Source organism: Lissotriton helveticus, chromosome 11 (assembly GCF_964261635.1).
Source record: "Lissotriton helveticus chromosome 11, aLisHel1.1, whole genome shotgun sequence".
In the NCBI taxonomy this organism is placed as follows: Eukaryota; Metazoa; Chordata; class Amphibia; order Caudata; family Salamandridae; genus Lissotriton; species Lissotriton helveticus.
The window spans coordinates 1,073,937,011-1,073,960,942 of NC_136072.1; the positions used below are offsets into that span (position 1 = coordinate 1,073,937,011).

The 23,932-nt window shown below is 45.1% G+C and overlaps 1 protein-coding gene across 18 annotated transcripts in view; it reads right to left on the minus strand.

The window, feature by feature from the left end:
- The window catches only part of NCOR2 (nuclear receptor corepressor 2), a 1,388,857-nt gene that overhangs the window by 258,537 nt on the left and 1,106,388 nt on the right, over window positions 1–23,932 (minus strand). For all 18 annotated transcript variants that reach the window (XM_078667637.1, XM_078667632.1, XM_078667640.1 and 15 more), the window contains one exon: window positions 6,030–6,177. In XM_078667637.1, coding sequence (XP_078523763.1) covers window positions 6,030–6,177 — 148 coding nt within the window. The remainder of the gene's footprint in view (window positions 1–6,029; window positions 6,178–23,932) is intronic.

The window sequence follows — 23,932 nt, forward strand, 5'->3', positions numbered from 1 at the left end:
ATGTCCATGCTATATAAAACGCATAAACTAATATGCGTCCGTTTTAAATACTTTGTGGGGAGGAGGTAGGATTGGGTAGCTAAAGAGTATGTGGACCTAGTAAAGCCTGCACGCCTCATGGACCCCAGGGTTTTTATTTAATTTATTTATTTAATTTGAAAGGCTTTATATATAGCGCTGGCTAGATCCGGAGTTATCAGAGCGCTTTACAAGAACAAGAGCAGTCAACAAGAAAAAAAAAAAATACCACTCCACTGTTCTCCGCTGTTTCACTCACCCTTATCCTTTATGCAGAACCACTGGAATTTTGCAATTGTGCGGCCGCTGCAATGTTTGCTCTGTTATAGATTTGCTGCATTTGCAACATAATCCATCATGTTCCGCATAATCTGCCGTTTTGACAAAAAAAAATGTTTCTAGCTCAAACTATTCAAAAGTTATAAAAAATGAAGCAACGTGTTTCCAAAGCCCTTTGCAAAGCTGAAATGGTCACCTTTCTGTTGCTTAGTTATAACTATGTTTGGGTGTTCAACTGGTACTAGTGAGGTGCAACCAACGCCCAGGTAGTGTTACCAACTTGAAAAACGATGACACAATGAAGTAATAATATTACAAAATGTCCCGCATAATTTGCCTTTTCTTGCTACATAATTTACCCTAAAGCATAATTGGGCTCTCCCCTGCCGCATAATTAGTGGTGAGCAGTGCCACTAGGGAAAGTGAGTGGCAGTGCCACTAAATTAAGTGGGCAGCCCTGGCACCTTTTTTTCCTTCTAAACAAATTAAGCACTGCAAGGACCTGTCGTGTTCCTAATTAAATTGGAGGAAGAACGGACCAGGCAAAATAACATGGAATTTTAATTATATTGTAATTACGAACAATATACTAAAGGCATCTTATAACGGATTTTTGCCGGCTCATAGGGCTGGAAGCTGAAGGTGGTAGTAGACACTAACTGCTGCTGTACTTGTGGTGTTTTGTGCTTTATTTTGCTGTCGCTGTTGGTAGTTCTGTGGGCTGAAGCATCAAAAGGCTCCTCAGTGGCAGAACAGTTGACATGCTGGTACTGTGAAAAATAAAATAACGTAAAGGAAACGCCTGGTGACCTCTGAACCCAGTGGTGGACCCCCTTACTCTCTCAAACGGCCCCCCGGGGTCCCCGACAGAGCTCGCGGGCACCGTCTCCGGAAGTGCGCATTTACAGGAAGCGCGCGTCACACCAGCGGCTCGTGCCACACACGCAATTCTCGCCCACGACGAAGAGTGTTCACAAGGGAAAAGTTAATTTTAAAGACGGAGTCACCCACAAGAAGCGCGAACCCGTACCCGTGCCAAAAAAAGACCTTTGTTTTTATAACCTGTGTATCCGGGTAGAGCCGCTTGTTGCCAAAGCAGAGCGGGCAGGAAGAGGCGACCTTTAGCCGAGTAGCAGTTAGGGAGCGCGCCAGGGGCTGAACGTGCCTCGGTGGAAACACTGACAGGCCGTGGGCGCTGCCAGGACCGCACCTTCCCGAGGGAGGGGCGCACTTACTGTTCTGCTTATATACGAGCCCTACCGGCACTTCTCGGGAACCCGGCCCTGCTTATTTATATACAAAACAGACAGTTCTAATACAACAAGCATTGGCAAAGCCAAAAGGCCTCGCCTTGTGCACAAGTATTGGCTCTGTCAATGTGTTATTGTCATGTTGTACACCAGCGTGGCTGCTGTTCTACATGGCTAAAACTTAATGGGGGTAAGGGTGAGTGTTGTGGCATGGAGTATCGTAGAATGGTGTGGCTAAAGTGTCATGGCATAGAGTGGCAACAAATGGAGTGTCGTGGAGGAGTAGAGTGTTGAAGAGTGGAGAGGCGTAAATCAGAGTGGCGTAGAGTTGAGTTAAGTAGCATGGAGTGTGTAGACTGGAGCACAGTGGAGTAGATCAGAGTGGAATGGAGAAGAGTATTGTAGAGTAGATTTGTGGAGTGGAGTAGTGTGTCATAGAATGGAGTAAAGTGCATGGAAAGGCATGAAGGGTGGTTGCTTGGAGCATCGCAGCGTGGAGAAAATAGTCTCAGAGTAGACTTGTAGAGTGTAGCAGAGTTTAATGGAGCAGAGTGTCAGAGAGGAGTGTCGTGGATTGTAATGTCGAAGAGTGGAGTACAGTGGTATAGAGTGAAGTGGTCCACAGTAGACTGTTGTAGAGTGGTTCAGAGTATAGTGCAGTGGCACAGAATAGAGTATAGTGGTACTGGGTAGAGTGGCGTTGAATACAGTGGTGCAGACTAGATCACTGTGTCAGAGTGAGTGCAGTAGTGAGGCATTGTGTGGTGCATAGTGTAGTGGCGTAGAGTACATTGGCTTATTTGGATACAGTACAGACACTCAGGAGACCGGTCCTGCTTATGTATGAAGAGTACAGGCACTTCTCGTAGAGGTCATTCCTGCTTATTTATCTACAGTGCTGGGACTTCTCAGGAGCCCAGTCCTGCTTATATACCAAGTGTAGGGCACTTCTCCGGAGACCGGTCCTGCTTATGTATGAAGAGTAAAGGGACTTCTCTGGAGACAGGTCTTACTTATATACGAAGAGTAAGGGCACAAGTGCCCTTATTTAGGTCAGTCCTGCTTATTTATGTACAGTACAGACACTTCTAAGGAAACCAGTCCTGCTTATATACAAAGAGTAATGACACTTCTCAGGACAGTGGTCCAGCTAATTTAAGTGTATTACTGCCACTGACATGAAGACTGGTCCTGCTTATTTCTGTACAGTACAGGCACTTCTTGGAAGACTGGTCCTGCTGATGTATGAACAGTACCAACGCACCTCAGCTGACCAGTCCTGTTTATATATTAACCGTGCAGGAAATTCTTGGCAGACCAGTTCTGTTTAGACAGAAACAGTACAAGCAATTCTCGGGAGACCGCTCCTGCTTAAGTTTGAACAGTACAGTTACTTCTCTGTAGACCTGTCCTGCTTCAATACATAGAGTACGGGCACTTCTCAGGAGACTGGCCTTGCTTATTTATGTACAGTACGGATACATCCAGAAGAGCTGCCCTGCTTATATATGAGCAGTATGGGTAGTTTTCTGCAGACCAGTCATGTTTATGTATCAACAGTAGAGGCACTTCTTGGCAGCCCAGTCCTGGTGAGATATATCAATAGTAAAGGCATTTCTTGGAAGACCTATCCTGTTTATATAGGAACAGTACTGGTACTTCTCGGCAGACACGCCCTGCTTATGTATGACCAATACCAGAACGTCTCAGGAGACCAGTCCTGCTTATATAATAACAGCACAGTCATTTCTCTGCAGACCAGTCCTGCTTATATAGGCACAGCACAGTCATTCCTCAGCAGATCAGTCCTGCACATAATTGAACAATACTAGTAAATCTCAATAAACCTACCCTGTTTCTATATGCACAGTACCAGATTGTCTCGTTAGACCAACCCTGCTTATATATAAACAGGAGGGATACTTCTCGGCAGACCAGTCCTGCTTACATATAAACAGAACCGGCAACTTTAATCAGACCAGCCCTCCTTACATGTGCACAGTACCGCCCATACACAGCAAACCTAGTTTATATATACATAATAACACAGGCACAGGCACCTCTCTGCAGATCAGTCCGGCTTACATATGAACAATACCCACAACTCTCAACACTCCAACCGTGCTTCAATATAAACAGCACCAGCAATTCAGCAGAAGAGCCCTGCTTCTTCATGATTAGTACTGGCATGTCAGCCGTACTTGCACATATGGGCTACAAACTCTGTTCTGCTTGTTCTAGACAGCAGCAGCCATCCTTAGCAGACCACTACTGCTTTTATAGAGTGAAGGCTCTTTTCCAAAGACCAGTTCTGCTTTTAACTGCAGGGGATCAGCACATCCACTGCAGACTACCCCAATTTTATATTTATAGACAATACAGGGACTTCTGTGCCTTACGTTTCATGGTCATGGCCAGGTTCTGCATGCATATGGTTCGAATCTACACTTCTCGGCACACAGGATCTGCTCTGAATGCAAAGCTACTTTCACTTTTTGGCAAATTAGCCATGGATCGTAACAAATCTTTTAATGCAGCCAAGCCTAGCTTTTAATGGCAAGGTAACAGCACTTCTTGGTTTAACTACCCCGCTTTTACAGGCTCACCTGCTGTTTGTTCTGAAACAACAACTGTATTACTTATGCGCGTAAATCACTCCAGTGCCTTACAGTAAAAAAAAGTCCTTCAGAACACATTGCCTCGTACACCACGTGCTCCAGAGCCGCACACTGTGATACCTCGCAAAACTGTTTGTTCTGTACCAAGCAATAAGAAACCCGATGTCCACAAAGCGCTGCCTATTATCGGTTCAATCTTTTAGATACTAGAGATATGGGGGTCTAGCTTCTATCTTCCCATGTCTGCAGCTCCTCCAAGTGGAACCTCTTATCTCCACAATTGAGAAAGGACAACATGTACCTCAAATTAATGAAGCACTGGCAGAGGAAATATGTCTTGCTCTAACTGCTGACCTCTTGGATTTGGCCATGCTTATTTAGTTAGCAAATGGTGTTTGTATGAAGGCACACATTCTATGAAAACTACTATTGTCTAAAGGTCAAAAGGTAATTTTTTACAAGCACACACTGTACCAGTATCCCTGGAACGTATGCGGATGAGCACACTGGGCAAGGGCAGAAAGCCATCATTCACAGTCAGGTTAGATCATGCCTGAAGTTGGCTAACATTGTGCCCCATTCCGTATGTGTGGTGGGCGGAAGCAAAATGAGAATTACACCACATCAGACCAATGGATGAAGAGGGCTGACTGAAAGCCCCTGTCAGTACGCGTGGTACATACATTTTTGATTAAAAACATAAGTGGCTAAGACTACACATAAAAAATCCTCAAAGACACGCATCTTCCTTGACATTTGAATAAGCACACCTTTTTCAGGGGAACAATCCTTGACATTTGAATAAGCACACCTTCTTTAGGAGAACAATCTTAAGGTTTATCCTATACCCTGCCCGGTCAGATGCTTAAGAGCACCTCTTCCTCCCTCTCAGGAGTTTGTTCGTTAGTTTACGTCTTATTTGAAGGCAGGCTATCTCCCAGTACTGCACATTGCTTCTCAGTGATTGAATGGTCCCCCGCTTCCAGTTCTATCAAATGTACAATAACTGTGTTTCCTTCTTTCTCTTCCATGTACCCACACCCCAGAGCACTAGGAGACCATCTAGGGTGGGTCGCAAGACTTTACAAAAATCACAAATAACAAATCCTTTACTCCAACTGCAGTTGCCTACATGGACTGCACTGAAACAGGGCTACAGGCAGTGATTTTAAAGGGTGGCAGAGCGGCTGGCATTGATGAATCTACAACCGATGTACTGAATACAACGCATTTCAATTTCCCCAACGATGTACTGTTGTGAATGAACCTGGCACACGGGGAACGGTGTAAACATTCTACATTTTCTGCTCTCAATAGAGCAAGGTGGCCAATCTCTCAGATGATGGACAATTCAATATATCAATCATTTACCAACACAAAGGCGACTGTCTAACAGCATTTTTATTCTTCTCCTCCATAATGACTATATTGAGCATATCAGTCCCACATCGCCTGGTACAAACCAGATCATCTTAAATTATTTTGGCAAAGGAGATGGGTTGGAGGCTTGAGAGGGAAGGAGGGGATTCTCCACAGAAAAAAAAGATCATAAACCTGGGTCCAAAAATGGTGCACATGCGAGCACAGTTTTTCAAATATAGCAACCAAGCACTTTCAGGAAAGGGTCAGCGCAGCCCATCCAGCTTTAAGGACATCCCACTTCCTTGCAGGTCACCTGGATATGCTAGAATGCTGCAATGGCCAGTATGGCGTGGAGCACACCCCATCATCACCATGTCTGTCTGCTCAGCCCACAACATTCCTAAAACAGTTTATAGCACATCTACAGAGGATGAGTCTGCATTTAGCAGTGAGCAGCGTGTATGAATGAACATCGGACACATTCGGCATCGAAGCATCTTACCTTCAGCTTCCTCTGGCATTTCCTCCTCATTGCCACTCATCCCCGATGCCTCCATCTCCTCATCTTCGGTGGCAGGAGGAAAAGAGACTTCTTCGCTTTGGGCTTCAGATGCCTTTTTCTTCTTCCGCCGGGCATTCCTTTCTTTCTCCTGTCGGATACAAGACATACAATGAAAGCTTAATGATGGCAGCTGTGATACAACCATATCACTGGTTGTTTCTTGAGAATGTGTGGGGTATTCAATCTGGGTTCTGCACACATTGCTCAGAGAAGAGGAGAGGTTGGGTGGTGAAGCCTGCGATTAATGGAATAACACTGGTAAGGCAAGTCTTTCACAAAAATGGTCATTGACTACAAATTTACTTTCATGTTGGGAATTTACAGGCACCTAATTCATGAGTGGGATTTTAAGACTTACTTGAAAGCCTAGTTGCTAACGCAAGGGCTGTACATTCATCTTTTACAAATCTTTACAGAGGTCAAACAAAGAAGCGAACAATCAAGGAACCACTAGGGTGTCTGTACGCAACCCTAGTCCAAGAGTCACCTCTGACTTGCAGAGGATAGAGAAACCAACATATGGACGAGCATTAGTTAAGGGTGGTTTGTTATTGTGGTAGAACTGCCAAGAGCGAACTGTAAAGACCAGAGTTCTAATCCCAATATCTATGTTTCATGATAAACTGTGGGATATCGAGTTGACTCTTCAGCTTCACGGTATGCTGGGAGCACCTTCATCCTAATCGCAGTCTTCTAACACCATATAAATGCCTTTGCACTGGAGCATCAACTATAGATCATTTATCTGGGAGGTTCAGTTATCAACCACTCATACAAAGTCCAGAAAATGTATAACAGACGCCTTCTCCATGGAGCAGCCATGCACTCTTCAAGCCCTTTACAGATTCAGCCTTAATCTCGCCAATAAAGGTGCTTACAGCCAGGCACAAGTACTTGTGTGTAAGGTAAATGGTGATAGCGAGTGCTGGTGGATGACAAAACAACCAAGTGAGGGCACATTTGGGCTGTGCTGCATGTATGATCGTAGTTCTGTCTCAATGTTTTTTATTGTATGAGAGCGTGTGGTTTGTCCTGGTAGCGAATGTGAGCATGTGGTAAAAGGAAACATGAATAAGTGTCAGACGGTAGAGATGTAATCAAGCAGGTGGTATTAGCTGTGGTCCGCAATAAATACTTGGAAGAAGAGGTACAACACTCCAATTGCACATTTGTTCTGCTATCCGTTCTGTGAGAGAGGGCCGGACAAAAGCCATGCAGTGCTTAGCAGTGGGAAACTGTGGTGATAAACAGATGCAGACATGTTCTCGATAAGAGTGGAGGAGTGTCTGTTTTTTGTGGGTATCCATGTTTTTGGCAGCGTGTAGTTGAGTACTGGGACAAAAACCTTTAATCTTCACTTAAACCATTCTTGCTTACACCCAATGCCCGCATCGTGTTTAGGGTCGAGCCTGTGAGAGAAGAGTGTCTTGCAAGCGAGACACATGCAATTCAGAAAAGGGCTTGGAGCCGCCCGCCCACTACTTACCATTTGTTGACCTGCATGGCAAACTACTTTACAGACTCGTAACTAATCAAGGTAGGCCTAACATCATTTCCCTTCCTCTCTGGAGAGCAGGGACCAAGCACTAATTGATTCAACTTTATCAGTGCCCGTTCGCTGCTCCCGACGTGATTGAGGTACTATTTTGTTCTTTTAACTTTTAGTTCCTTGCAAACAGAAGGTATTTGACTGGCAAAAACGTGCCCAGCAGGACAAACAAAATTGCAAAGAATTATCTGCTATAGTTAACTTTCATTTATTTTGCCGAGTCTTCTTTTCACTCATGTATTATTTTGTTTCTGATCATGGGAGCTGTTCTCAAAAGATGAGGATTATGTTATTGCAAAGCGATATTGTTTCTTTTTTATATGTAATTTCTGAAATGGTGCGTCAACACATAATCCTGCAGTAACCCCAATCTACCCCACTCCAATCTGCCCCACTTTACCCTACACCAATCCGCCCCACTCGATCCTATCCTTACCAGTCCAATCCACCCCCCTCCAATCCATACCAATCATCCCAATCCACTCCAATCTGCCCAACCCGCCCCACTCCAAGCCAAAACAATCGGCCCCACTCCTAGCCAAAACAATCGGGCCCCACTCCAAGCCAAAACAATCGGCCCCACTCCAAGCCAAAACAATCGGGCCCCCCTCCAAACCGCCCCAATCCAATCCAGCCAAATTCAATCACCCTCACTTCAGTCCACCACACCCCTCCCTGGTCCACCCTACCCAATCTACCTCCCCCCCCTTCATTCCACCCCACTCCAATGCTGTCCAATCCAGTTCATTCCACTCCTCTCAATCCAACCCATCCGGCCCACCACACTCCAATCCATCTCACTCCAATCCAATTCTCCCACACTCCAGTTCACCCCACTCCAATCCAATCCACCCCTCTACTCTGATTCACCCCACCCCAAACCACCCTACTCTAATCCAATCCACCCCACCACAAACCAATCTAATTCACCCCACTCCAATCAACATCACCCCATTTCAATCCACCCCACTCCAATCCAATCAACCAACTCCAATCCACCCACTCCAACCCACTCAATCCAACCCACTCTACCGAATCCAATCCACCCCACTGCCTCAATCCACTCCAACCCACTCTACCCTATTCCCCTCCACGCCACTCCACTCCACTCCACTCCACTCTGACACTTCTGCCACTGAACTCTACGATACTCTACTCCCCCCCCACTCCACTCTACTGCACTCCTCCACCCCACTCGAGCACACTCCACACCATGACTTTTAGGCATGCTGAACAGCAGCCACACAAATGTACAGCATGCCAAAACCATATTGCCAAAGGCAAGATCTATTGGCTTTGCCTATGCTTGTTAATTCCTTGATTCTCCGCCCGCTGTGTTTTCAAGTTTCCATTGACCAAGTACTCGCCAACAGTTTTCTAAAGGTCAGCTCAGCCAATGTAGCTGCTTCGCTGGACAGTTCTATTTCTTATCTGCAAAATCCCTTTGTTGATTAATACTGGGAACCCACCGGGCACCAAGGAAGCTTCACGCTGGGGCAGGAAGAGACGAGGGCACTTATTTCTGTGAAGCCTTGGCATACACTTCAGGCTCCATGCACTCTCTCCTGAGCCTCTGCAGCCCACGCAGGCTCCAGTTGGCCAGCTCATAGAAATGTGACCTTCACTCTACTTGGAGCAAGCTCAACTAAGTGCACAAAATCAAAACAAGGACATTGCTTGGATGGCTGTCAAGCCTTCTCTTCTAAATCCACTTCCCCCTTCCAGGTGCTGGGAACCGCTACATACCAGCGGTTTGAGCAGGAAGGCCAGAATCACACACAACAGTTAGACTCAATTTCCTAGCATTTTTCAGAGAATGTTAGTTCCTCGGATGTCTAAGTAACTATCGCCTCAATACTCTTCGGGGACACAGAGGTTAATAGAAGATGTGATAACAATTCTGGCATCAATATTATGCGTTTAAATACACTCTAACTTTCAAAGCGAGGGGCAACAATACTCCTGATAAAAGACAAATCTATGACATGTCACGAAAGTAAGTCATAGAATGTTCTCTCTAGAGCTGGAAAACATATTTCACAGGCAAGAAGGGGAGCCTGTGTTGGAAGTCGGAGCCTTAGTAAGTGCTCACACTCCTGCTTCTCGTCCCTACTCCAGACCCATCCACCTTTAAGTGGTCTTCAACTTCCTGTTCACCTACCTGTACGCATTTACTTTCACTAATATATATATACACACACACACACACACACACACACACATATATATATATATATATATATATATATATATATGGCTTTAAGTGGGATGAAAAAACTGGGTGTCTCCCATAGGGGCGTGGTCAATGTAATTAAGGGTGTGGCTTAAAACACATACGCTAAAAATCTGTGCTGAGCATAGTGTGCCCCCGACTGGTATTTTGCTGCTTCTGTCCATTCATCCAGATATATGACTCAAGTAACATAACACGCACAAATTAGCAACAACTATGGCTTCATTGTATATAATATTGAAAATGGTTCAGCTGTTATGGGCGAGGTTGTGGCGTAAGGTTTGAGCAGCCGACTTTCGAGCAAAAGAAAGCAGGTTCGAGCCTCACATCCGCTCAACATCCTGTGATAAAAAAAAATAACCCATCCTTGTGTAATGTAACTGGTGCTCATGGTTGTGTTATATAAAACTGAAAAACAAGTCACTTTGAAGTTACACCAAAAGCAGTTACCGGTGCTACTATTGCAGAATAATGTTCCCCCCCACCCCCACCCCGAGGGTAAAAATGGAGAGCCCGATAGGAACCCGTTTCGGCACCTGCCTCGAAGAACAGCCGGTGATGAGCCCCGGCAAGACCCGACCCACTTAAAGATATATATATTACCTACTGGCGGTCGCCAGTAGGTATATATAGTTAGGATTTTTTCTCTATGGGTTTTTTGAAAATTCTATGTCTAATAACTTTGGCGTTTGTGGACGGAATTGGCTGAAATTTTCAAGAAAATGGCACATTTTGTTTCTGAGCAGCCCCTGAAAATTGGGGGGGGGTTCGTCCAGGGGGGGGTCGAGAAAAAAGGGGGGTCCCAAAACGTGTTTTTAACATTGAGTTTTCCATAGGGCGGTTGGCCTCACTTTTAGCCCGAACGGCTGAATGGATTTGCACGAAACTTGGCAAAATTGTAGGGACTGGTAGCCCGATGTGCCTTTTGTAGGTCTCAATATATGTGCTCCAGTGGATTTTGAGAAATTAACGTTTAAAAAAATATATATATCTGTAACAGCGGACCGGGCAGCGCTCCAGTTCGCGTACTTTTCGCGCAACTGAGCTTTGTGAAGCGAAGCTGATTGGTTCTCCGGCGTCTGTCAACATTCCAAACAGTCCGTAGCGGCCGCCATCTTGTCTCTCGGTAGGATCGAGAGACAAGAGGAGGCGAAAGGGAAGGGGCAAATGACGATAAGGGGGCATAGTAGATCCTCCCTGACCTCTTAGGTTTGATGTACCATTTTGCCAAGTTTGGTGTAATTCCGTTCAGCCATTCAGGCTGTAGACGTATCTAAATGTCAATAATCGAACGGCTGAATGGATTTGCACGAAACTTGGCAAAATATTAGGGACTGGTAGCCCGATGTGCCTTTGCTAGGTCTCAATATATGTGCTCCAGTGGATTTTGAGAAATTAACGTTCAAAAAAAGATATATATCTGTAACAGCGCTCCGCTTCGCGTACTTTTCGCGTTACGGAGCTTTGCGAAGCTGATTGGTTCTCCGGCATCTGTCAACATTCCAAACAGTCCGTAGCGGCCGCCATCTTGTCTCTCGGTAGGATCGAGAGACAAGAGGAGGCCAAAGCGAAGGGGGAAATGACCATAAGGGGGCATAGTAGATCCTTCCTGACCTCTTAGGTTTGATGTACCATTTTGCCAAGTTTGGTGTAATTCCGTTCAGCCATTCAGGCTGTAGACGTATGTAAATGTCCTATGGAAAATTGCATGGGAAAACACATTTGAAAGTGTTGAAATTTAGAACCAATTAAAATGTTACTTTGGTTTTGTATTTGTGTGTGATGAAAGTTAATTGGTTATGTATATATGTCAAATGAGAGGAAACCACAGCCATTTTGTGATACTACTGTCTGAGGTACATTTGTGAGGAATTTTTGGTGGTGAATTTCTGGTGTTTGATTTACACAGTACTAACACTTCTCCTACTTTTAAAAAGGTGAGTTGTTAATTTGTAAGGGGAACTATGTTGTACACTTGAAGATAATTTGAAAAATGTTTTCTGTTATTTATTTGCAGTCCTTCTGTTATACTAAATACTTGATAAAGTTAGTTTTATATTATGTATTACTAAAAACGATAAATGAAAGTGATTATTTTTTTCTGCAATTTACAGCAAGCAATTTCAAAATAAAATGGCTCACAATGAAGAGACCGTGGCAATTTCTTTGTAAGGGGAACTATGTTGTACACTTGAAGATAATTTGAAAAATGTTTTCTGTTATTTATTTGCAGTCCTTCTGTTATACTAAATACTTGATAAAGTTAGTTTTATATTATGTATTACTAAAAACGATAAATGAAAGTGATTATTTTTTTCTGCAATTTACAGCAAGCAATTTCAAAATAAAATGGCTCACAATGAAGAGACCGTGGCAATTTCTTTTGAATTGTCCACTACATTGATTGAAATTGAGAGCACCAATAATGAAATATTGTCACAAGGAGGAGATGACTTGTATGATTCCATTAGATTGATTGAAATGGACAGCACCAATAATGAAATATTGTCACAAGGAGGAGATGACTTGAATGATTCCACTACATTGATTGAAATTGAGAGCACCAATAATGAAATATTGTCACAAGGAGGAGATGACTTGTATGATTCCATTAGATTGATTGAAATGGACAGCACCAATAATGAAATATTGTCACAAGGAGGAGATGACTTGAATGATTCCACTACATTGATTGAAATTGAGAGCACCAATAATGAAATATTGTCACGAGGAGATGACTTGAATGATTCCACTACATTGATTGAAATGGACAGCACCAATAATGAAATATTGTCACAAGGAGGAGATGACTTGAATGATTCCACTACATTGATTGAAATTGACAGCACCAATAATGAAATATTGTCACAAGGAGGAGATGACTTGAATGATTTTTTTGATCAATCTGTTGATGGCGAATTTATCGAATGTTTGGAGACCATAGAGTTACAAGAATCATCATTGCAGACTTTTCATGAGGAAATTGCTGATGAGGACATGTTACTAGTTCTTTCAAATTTAGAAAATTCTGAAGAATAAATTTATATTTAGAAATCAAAAATTGTTTGAGACATTATTCATTTTTATTTTTAATTTATGAGGTTGTAGCGAAGTGATTGTAGTATAAAATGAGACTTATAGTATAGAGTGCAACATTTTTATGTTACATGGTAAGTTTACTCATATTTACTTCCCTTCTGCCACTATATTATCTCCAATGTGTATTTGACATCTCTTCTTCATCTCCGGCCTCCTTTCTCTCACTGTGTGTCTCCGATGCATCTTATCGCTGCTATTTTGTGTAATTACAGAAGAGAGTAAAATAAAATAGTTCGGAACGTGAAAAGGGGGCAAAGTAGAGTACCCCTCACCCCCTAGGCCTTTTCAGGCGGTCCCAAAAGGATCAGTTTCTGCTTTCCTGAGAGATTATGGTATGAGTTCCATATACCACAATAATTTGCATTACAACATGCAAGATATCTATCTCCTATTACCAACTTTTGGAGATATTCGCGCTAAGCGCGAATATCTCCAAAAAGTAACACCTGCCCTGAGCAGTTCTTAGCCATGTTATCCAATGGGAGGTGGATAACATGGCTAAGAGCATTAGCTCGGTAATGCATGAATATCGCTGACTTTTTAGCGATATTCATGCATTGCGGCCGTTTATTATCGCATTTGCGATAAACCTTGATAATAGCAAGGTTTATCTTCGATAATTTCTGACGATGCTTAGCGGTAAAAAATTAGTTGGTAAGCATCGTTAGCGATAAATATCGCTTAACTTTGGTAATATGCACCAACGTCTGTTAACGTTCGATTCGAAGGAAATGAGGAAGTGTTGAAAAACATTGTCTGCGCCATCTTGCCTTTTTTGAAATGCCACACTTTTGTCGTGCACGGCAGCCATTTTAGATGCCTTGACCAGACCCACTCTCTGCACGCTGTCGATTCGTAGCATGGCTCCCCACCCTCGCAAGCATCTTCCCCAGGCACTGGTCACCCCCGCTCTCTGTCTTATGCATAAACCTCCCCCCATCTGCGCTGCTCTTCCCTGAGAATCACACTCTGTGCCCGCCCGACACCTCCCTTTCGCCCTATTCACTACCGCACCCTCTGACACTCCTCTTCCTCTGTGTCCGATTGTCCAGGCTATCAGCTAGCCCTGCAGATGTAGTTTATGGCTCCAGCTGTAAAGAATCACCCCTCTTCAAAGGAGTTATAGTAGATCAAGGCCCACACCCGATGAGATCCGTCACACCACACGTGTTCCTACTATCTGAAAAACCATCCTGTATTGTGATTGGGGAGGGGACCGAGCCTGAAGCGGAAGATTCCAGGGATGACTCTTTGTACATCAAAGTTTTTACAATTATGTGTCACATTAAAAATATATAGCACTCCAACAAAGTAGTAGGAATATAAAACTTTAATAACATATAAATATATACAACAAAACAAAAACAGTAAAAACATTTAAACAACGAAGAGACCTTGGCAATTTCTTTTGAATTCCTGATGAGGACATGTTACTAGTTCTTTCAAATTATGAAAATTCAGAAGATGTTGCCTGGGGGTGGGTCGTCAGTAGCAGTCTGTTGTGCGAATAGTTCCAAGGCAGCAGAACGCGCTGAAATCTAGATGGCACGAAAGTGATGTCTAGTAAGTTGCCGCCCAGCAAATAACGGCGTGGGGCGCCGCGGGGGTGAGTGAGTCCAGTAGGCACCACAGCTATTCTTACCGGCATTGCAGAATTACTGCTGGGGACAATGCCTGTGCTGTAGCAGGGTCACAGCAGAAACAAAAAGGATTCTGTTGAAGATGTTGTTGGTTTTCAATTTGAAAACAGTTCTGGTGTCAACTGCTATGCTAATGTAGTGGTTAATGTTTTGTTTTCTCTAGAAAATGTAAAAGAGGGGGAGGCAGTCCAAAGTTCCGTTAAAAGGGCAAAGGAAAGGATCGGTGGTTTGAACTATCAGTCAAAAAGGGGAGGGGGTGCAACAATTTTTCCTACCGGGTCACACTGTGCTTTCACCGGAACTGAGGTCTGCAGGATTCTAGTAATTCAAAGTGAGGCTGGCGCCAGCATGGGAGCGCCGACGTCCCGCGGATACAGTTTCGTCACTCCACGGGCGATCATGGCAGTCATTCCCCATCGGGGGTCGGAGACTCCCGCGGCTCCTCTAGAATCTTCAAGGTCGTGGAGGACTACGGTGGTGGAGTCAACCAGTGACCGGGCCATTTCTTTATGCTGGGCCCGCTCTTGCCAGGTCGACCGCCATTTTGAGAGTTCGGTAGCTACTGGCGATCGCGGGGTCAAATGAGCGGACGGGCTCCACCCTGCCGGGCGAGACGTTGCAGCATGGCCACAGTGGAAGAACCCTTTTCCGGGCGCCTGGAGCGCTGAGGGTGCAGCTGGGAAGCCTCCACCTGGGGAGGCGGGAGAGGCCTGTTCGCACCGTCTCTCCCTCCCAGTGCACCCCACGGCGTCTCGCTTGAGATTTGTTATGGCCGGACCAGGCGATGAGGACGAGGGGGGGGGAGGGGGGTCGGAGGCATGTGCAAGACTTCCCCCCCCAGTGTTGTCGCAGCCATTATTCAAGAAAGAAGAAGTGTCCCGTCCGTCTTCGGGCCGGGCTTCCGGTGGATGTCGGCCAGACGCCCCTGGCTCTGGCCCCATGAACGGGTTCCTTGGTTTATCGGCTGCAGCCGGATCCCGTCGGCCTCGGCCCCCCGACCGTTGGTGGCCGGACCGGAAGAGCATGTGGCGGGACTACCTGAAACTGTCAAGGGCCACCGCGGCCGGACTGGGAGAGAGAGGGGAGGGTCGAGGAGATATTCCCCCCCCTGCAACTCTTCAGCGTTGTAAAGGCAATCCCCTGGCCGGGTCCCGCTGGCCTCGGCCTCTCCTCCGGCTACACCCTACGTTAGGATCTCCTGGCCGAGGCGTGGCAGCAGGACCCGCCTTATATGGGCTGCTCCCGGCTGGGCGTAGCCGCAACCCTGCCCCACCTTGGAAGTTTCCAGAGTGGGGGCGGATGTTCTACTGACTTGCATTTTCCCTAGTCTATCGATTTTTTTGGCGTGGCAGGCGGTGGGACAGCGAGGGGTGATTTGGTTTCTCTTACTGTTTTTCTGGTCTCTCACCACTGGCATATTTTAACGTTTTCTTGTTTCTAGGACATTAATAGGTTTTATCATTACGTTATGTTATCGTTTCTTTGTTCGTTGTTTAATAAAAGTTCATGTTCATCAGTGGCCTACTGATTTTCGTTTTCCTATTCTTTTCTTTCCAGGTTGTTTCATGCTAAAGTTTCTGTTAACAGGATACAGTGATCACTTCGTTATTATTGCATATGTCCTTTTCACTAGGGGTGCTCTCTGGTCGGGCCAGATGACGTATCTCTAGTAAATGGTCCGGGTGAAACAGGTGCATCAATCAGTGGGGAGTAGATAGGCATGACAGATTACAACGGGGGAGAAAGGTCCGCATTACGTACCCTTTCACTATTTGCAAAGATTTTCCTACGTATATTTGCAAACAGGGAATACCTCCAAAAAGAACCAATTCCCAAACAGTCAATGTTTGGGGAAACAATCAATCAATGAGGAACGAAATAGGCACGACGTGTTAAAGGTTTGCGTTACCTACCCTTCACTATCTGCAAAGGGAGAGAGAATATTCCTATTCTTCCTCGTTTGCAGGCAGAGAAGATTCTTAAGAGAACCAACTTCGAACAATTCAATGCTCGATTCAAACAATCAACAAGGGGTACTGTGAACACAAATGAACGCCGCTTATGTACATACACATTGGTATTATCAACAGGTTGTTCCTAATGTTTCTATTTTAGGGAGGTCAAAAAGAGATCCCATTAGTGGCCTACTGATTTTGCTCTATTCCTTTTGTTTTTTTACACGATTTTTCGCTATCTGCAAAGACTAAACAGAGTATTGCGACTCTGTGCTTGTTTGTAAATAGAGAATGAACCAAAGAGAACAATCAATCAAATGGAGAGAGAAGCAGGCACGACGGATTACAACGGGGGCAAAGGCCTGCGTTAACTACCCTTCACTATCTGCAAAGAGAGAGTACTCCTAATAGAAATGAGGGGTGGGGGGCAGCATTCAAAGCAGATCAGTGTGCATAAACACGAAAATGTTTTTACTTACCACGTACTTGACATTCGACAGCTTATGATATTTGCTATTAAAAAACCATTGAAATTCACTGAAAAAACCATAGGTTATAGACCATATATAGTTAGGAATTAGCATTTAAAAAACCTTATTTTACTCACACAAAACCATTGAAATTCCATATATAGTTAGTTGCACTAACTATATATCGCGCACCCGCAATCCACTGCTGATCATGTCACATATTACATCATTCATGACATGGTCAGTGACATCACTGATGACATCACTGATGACATCTCAAATGACATCACTGATGACATCTCATTTGACATCATTCTTGTGCTAATACGATAAACCTCTTCAGACTCTAATATAACCTTAGATACACTCAGTGTATACAGACACTCACACACTGCCACTCATCCATGGAGTTACTCACACACCCAGTCAGTCATGCAAAGAAACAATCTCACCTCCATTTCTTCAACTATACAGTTAAACACACCTTACTTATTGAAACATATACTAACACATATTTACTCTCTTATACAATCCCTGATACAAGTTCACAATGATCGATACAACCACTCACTCATTCAGTGGCTCTCATGCACAGTTATTTATATATGCCAACTCTCACATGTACTGTGTTTTACATATGTACTTACTATGACATGTAGCATTGAGATATCCATTCACTCATCAATACACTCATGCACACAGTCAACTGCCCATGTAGCTGTTTCCACATGCACTCTTGAACTCATACACCTAGTGAATAAACTGCTCACACATCTATGCATAGAGTCACACACCTTCCAGCCACCCCCACACAAACTCAATCTCCCATAGAAATACTTGGGCAACCAATTAATAACACATATAGCCTCTCGTATAGCTAATGATCAACACATGCAGCAGTTTACATCACAACAGACATAATGATGCACAAATTAAGACAGTTTAGTCACTAACCCATGCATTCAGTGAGACACATTTAATCACTCACTCATACAGTCAGTCACGCACCTACTAAATCCTTCATCCAGACACTTATACATCCACTCATTCTTCAATATGTAAGACATATTTTAACTTTACAGAAACATACAGTCACTGGATGTTGTCATCAGTGATGTCATCAGTGATGTCATCAGTGATGTCATTTGAGATGTCATCAGTGATGTCACTGACCATGTCATGAATGATGTAATATGTGACATGATCAGCAGTGGATTGCGGGTGCGCGATATATAGTTAGTGCAACTAACTATATATGGAATTTCAATGGTTTTGTGTGAGTAAAATAAGGTTTTTTAAATGCTAATTCCTAACTATATATGGTCTATAACCTATGGTTTTTTCAGTGAATATATATATAGATATATATATATATATATATATACACACACACACACACACACACACCCACATATATACACACACAGAGATAGAGATAGATAGACAGAAACCGATATATTTTTCATCCCCCCCCCCCCCCCAATGATCTCCACTGTCATTTCCGAAGCCTATCTGACTCTAACCAGAACCAAAACACGTGTGGAGCACTTAAGGGTGGCTCCATGGCAGGGGTATCTTTCTATTTGAATCTGACTGAATGGGGGAACTGAGTGCATCAAAGTGGGTTCAGGACGTTGCCTCTTACGAGGTAAGTATGGCTCGGAGTCTAACACCAGTATCAGTAGAGGGTCCTCATCCGTTAGATGGGCTGGTTTAGAAGGAACCAGAACAGATTTTAGCCTCTGCCGGAAGTATGTACCAAAGCCAGTTTGGAACCCAAAGTGGATTCTAGAGGCACAGAAGCACTGGGGAAGGATCCGCCGCTGGTAGGGGCCCAAAGGTGCACCAGAGGAAACTGCAAGAATGCCAAAGATAAGTAACATGGTCCTCCCAACAGGCCTCAATTTGTTGTTACGTTGCTGATGGCTTAGGGAACTCCAGGCACATTAGAAGAAATTGTGGAATTGGCTACTCTGTGGTTTGGAAGCAAGACAGAGTGACAACCTGATGTCCTTGCAACTTCTCTGGAGACAGAAAGTGACTGTATGGAGCGCAGTCTCACTTGGCTTTCTTGTGTTTCCCCATGGACTTCAATTTAGACTTACCCGAACACTTCCACAAGGACCGGTCATGGGAACAAACACAGGAGCGGGTGCGTGCTCTCATCTTCAAGCGGGAGCCAGACTTGAGGTTTCTTTTGCTATTTGGCGATGTACAGCTTTACTTCACGTTCCCGAATCACCTTCAGATTCAAGCGGGCTAATTCCTCACATGAATTGGAATCAAGTTGAGAGCCCAAACACCAAAGGCAAACTTTGCGTGGGTCTGTCAAAGACATTTGCTTGCGACAGTCCTGGAATGGTTTAAACCCTGTAGGTAGTGGCTGGGACAAAGTTCCTTTGTATACTGTTTGAGGGATTTTTGAGAAAATATCTTGTCAAACCAACAAGGTAAAAAGGGGAACAGAGCTCCGGATCCGTGTTTGAAGGGGTGGAAAGAAAGGTACCGACCAACTGCAGCAAGCAGGGGTGGTGCTTATTAGGTCTCTGTCACTTCCGGACAAATCAAAGGCAACGTGGAGCAGCAAAGTGCCACCTGCCAGTGTGAGGGGACTGCTATGTAAAGGTGCCCGGATCCACTGTGACATCTGGTATTCTAAAGGTGAGAAATTTGCGGTTAGAACAATCCATCGGAAACAATGATACGCTCAGCAGCATCAGCTACTTAAATGTGTGCAAGTGATGGCCAAATCAAGAGTTCTAGTACAAGTGACCGCCAATTTACATCTCATGTCAACAAGTTCTCACCAATTCACATCTCCTGCGTAGGACCAGACAACTAGCAGACAATCGCCCTTGCCTATTATTGCTTTTTGGTCTATGCAACAGAGTACACTTGTATGCAGGGCAATTTATTGAGATTGAATACCGCTACAATGCTATGGAGTACTGTAATCTGTAATGGATGGACACCCTTGATGTTGGTAAGGCCTTTAACAAAAAGGGTATGGATTACTGAGAGGGTACAGAAGAGAAAGGAGTTTATGTAAGAGAAGAGGTATTTTATGAGGGGGCGGAAGTCTCAACAGAAGCTGTCCACCATCCCCTGCAGGTTCTACAAGGATGAAGTGTGCTTGAAGAGATGGGTTTGTATGTCCTTGAGGAAAGGAAAGAAAGAATGAGCCTTTTGAATCTACCACCGAAGTACAATTTGTTTGGATTTTTTCCTTCCTGTAATTTCTGGTCTCTAGCCAAGGGATGCTACGCCTCTCATCCCAACATTCATCCCATTTTAATTTTCCTGTGTCCTATGCATGGGACAGAGGAAGGTCATTTCAGCTAATCTGATTGGTTAAAACACAGACCACCAATTGGCTGAAAGCCAAATGACCACACAATGCCAAAAACAGGCGGGGGCGTTCCACCCCAATGTTTTTAGGTCTCGCCTGTCGATGCGCATGCGCATCGAGCAAGGCGAGAGTATTGGGACTTATCCGCTCTTTATCCACACTGCAAGGAATCGTGGCGATTCCTTGCAGTGCCCGTGACTTTTAAGCTCAATGCGCATGCGCATTGAGCTTAAAAGCGCGTGCACGTCCGTCTTTGTTTACCCGCTCCGCCCCCTCCCCTTCCCGCCGTCTCGCATTTCCCCTGTCGCACTTCTACTCCCCCCTCCCCTCTCTTCCCTCCGTCTTGTTTATTGTACCCGCTCCGCCCCCTCCCCTTCCCGCCGTGTCGCATTTCTCCTCCCCCCTCCCCTCTCTTCCCTCCGTCTTGTTTTCATCTTTGTTGTCTTCCTTTGTGACTGTTTTTCTATCTATATCTTCCTCGGTCTTTCTTCGTTTTCTGTCTTTCTCTGTTTAGCTCTGGGTCACCATCGAGTGTGCGGGCCCACCACCACAGGCACAATTTAAACACACCTTAGCTGTTAAGAAAATGTTACTTCCAATTCCGCTAAAAGGCAAATGTATCAGTGGAATAAAAAAAGATTCCCGATTTGTTGTACATTAAAGCACAGCTGCTGTGAACTGCCATGGTTTTCTGTATAATGGAAAATATTGCCGGTAACTTGAAGTTTGGATCAAATCTTTAACAAAATTATGTTACATGTCTGTATGCAGCGTGAAAAAAAATAAGTATTTTGAAATGGAAAAAAATGAAAATAAGTGGGCAATTTCCGCACGTCCGTCTTTGTTTACCCGCTCCGCCCCCTCCCCTTCCCGCCGTCTCGCATTTCCCCTGTCGCACTTCTACTCCCCCCTCCCCTCTCTTCCCTCCGTCTTGTTTATTGTACCCGCTCCGCCCCCTCCCCTTCCCGCCGTGTCGCATTTCTCCTCCCCCCTCCCCTCTCTTCCCTCCGTCTTGTTTTCATCTTTGTTGTCTTCCTTTGTGACTGTTTTTCTATCTATATCTTCCTCGGTCTTTCTTCGTTTTCTGTCTTTCTCTGTTTAGCTCTGGGTCACCATCGAGTGTGCGGGCCCACCACCACAGGCACAATTTAAACACACCTTAGCTGTTAAGAAAATGTTACTTCCAATTCGGCTAAAAGGCAAATGTATCAGTGGAATAAAAAAAGATTCCCGATTTGTTGTACATTAAAGCACAGCTGCTGTGAACTGCCATGGTTTTCTGTATAATGGAAAATATTGCCGGTAACTTGAAGTTTGGATCAAATCTTTAACAAAATTATGTTACATGTCTGTATGCAGCGTGAAAAAAAATAAGTATTTTGAAATGGAAAAAAATGAAAATAAGTGGGCAATTTCCTCAGCTGCTGTATAAATCTAAAGATTTCCAGTTTATTTTTCATGGAATTTTGCACAAGCTCTATTTTTCAGTACTTAAAATTACAGCTCTTACCGTCAAACCATTAAGTCGAACCGTTTTTAAAAACATTTTTTATGCTGTTACGGTAGATAGAACACTGCCTAAAGTAGCTGACATCTTTCCGAATGTCCCTGCCTACCATATAGTTTCTAGTTTGCTACAGAGGCGTGGCAGGATCGGCATCTATAGCATGCCTACGAACCCTTACCCTCCCCCTTTTGTTTCAAGTTTGTCTTGCCACTTGCCCCATTCTGCGTGTATTTTGCTTCATTTCCCCATTCTTGGTTGTGTTAATCCTTATCGCTCGCGCATTTATATCTTAAATGACCTGACGATTTTCAAAATCTCCTTTAGCAACACTACCCCCCCTCCCCCCCACCACCACCATATCTCCTCCCTGACTCCCTAATATGCACTTCAAAATTTGACCTAGAGTGTTAGAGAGCTGTTATTATGTGAACCTGCGTGAGATCGAATGAGTGGGTGCCATCCCTTGCATACCACTGTGTATCACCTCGGGTGGTCTTCTAGGCGCCCTGGTCCTGCTTCAGACGTCTGTCGAGTTAGCTCGAGCGGTTTGCATTATAACAAACGCTCATGTGCCGTCCGCTTCGTAATCTTTACCTGCAGAAGAGACTTGAATCATCGAAGATAGATTGAGTTAGCCTGGCAGAATTTCCATGCCTGCTTTAAGTGCGTCACAGCATTCTGCTCTCGCCTGGTCATGCTGTTTTCCCTGGAATGACTGTTTTGCTAAGCAGATCCCTCTGTCATTGTTCCAGCATGCTGCTTCACGGGCTACATTACGGAATGCAGCACTGTCTTAATTATTTGCATTTGGCACGCGACCTTCTAAATCTGCATCCTGTCAGGCAGTTCCATTTTCGGTGCGCCTTGCACCTTTTCCTGGAGTCTCCTGCGTGCATTGAAATGTACTTTATCCGTATTCTCTGAAGTTATCCAAGTTCTGGCAAGCACCATGCAGGAGTCCTGCAACACCGCCGCTGCTGCCGTGAGCAATTCACGGATTTCCGGCTATTTGCGCGTCCACAACACTGTACGCAGAACAAGAACATCTGGGGGCGCCGCCATGCTTTCAATAATCTCCAAATTCTCCACGGACCACCCTCCGGCGTTTTTCACAAAGCTGCTCCTATTTCACACTCCCCAGTCTCACGTGGTACACCCCTCCTACCAGCCTTAGTGGTACTCAACCCATACCAACCCCAGAGATCTTCTTGCCATTCCAGCTTCGCGCGGGTTCTCTGTCCTGCCACTGTCCCAGTGCGTTTCTACCCTGGGAATGCCCCACCGTGCGCCGGTCACAATATCTCACACAGTTCGCACCTTGCTGTCTCGCTGTGGTGCTCTCTCTGCCCTGCAAATCTCTGGCCGTTTTCCCGCTCTATCAACTCCCAGTGGTATTTATGCTATAGCCCCCTCCTGTGGTATTTCTGCCCCCCATAGCTTTGCGGTCCCTCACTCACCCTCAACCCCTCACCCTCACTCACCCTCAACCCCTCACTCACCCTCAACCCCTCACTCACCCTCAACCCCTCACTCACCCTCACCCTCACTCACCCTCAACCCCTCACCCTCACTCACCCTCACTCACCCTCACCCTCACTCACCCTCACCCTCACTCACCCTCAACCCATCACCCTCACTCACCCTCACCCTCACTCACCCTCAACCCCTCACCCTCACTCACCCTCAAACCCCTCACCCTCACCCTCACTCACCCTCAACCCCTCACTCACCCTCACTCTCACTCACCCTCAACCCCTCACCCTCACTCACCCTCACTCACCCTCAACCCCTCACTCACCCTCAACCCCTCACCCTCAACATCAACCCCTCACCCTCACTCACCCTCACCCTCACTCACCCTCACTCACCCTCACTCACACTCACCCTCACTCACCCTCACTCACCCTCACCCTCACTCACCCTCACTCACCCTCAACCCCTCACCCTCACTCACCCTCACCCACCCTCACTCACCCTCAACCCCTCACCCTCACACAGTGGAATAGGTCTCGGAGCATTTGAGTTAGAGCTTTTAGAAATG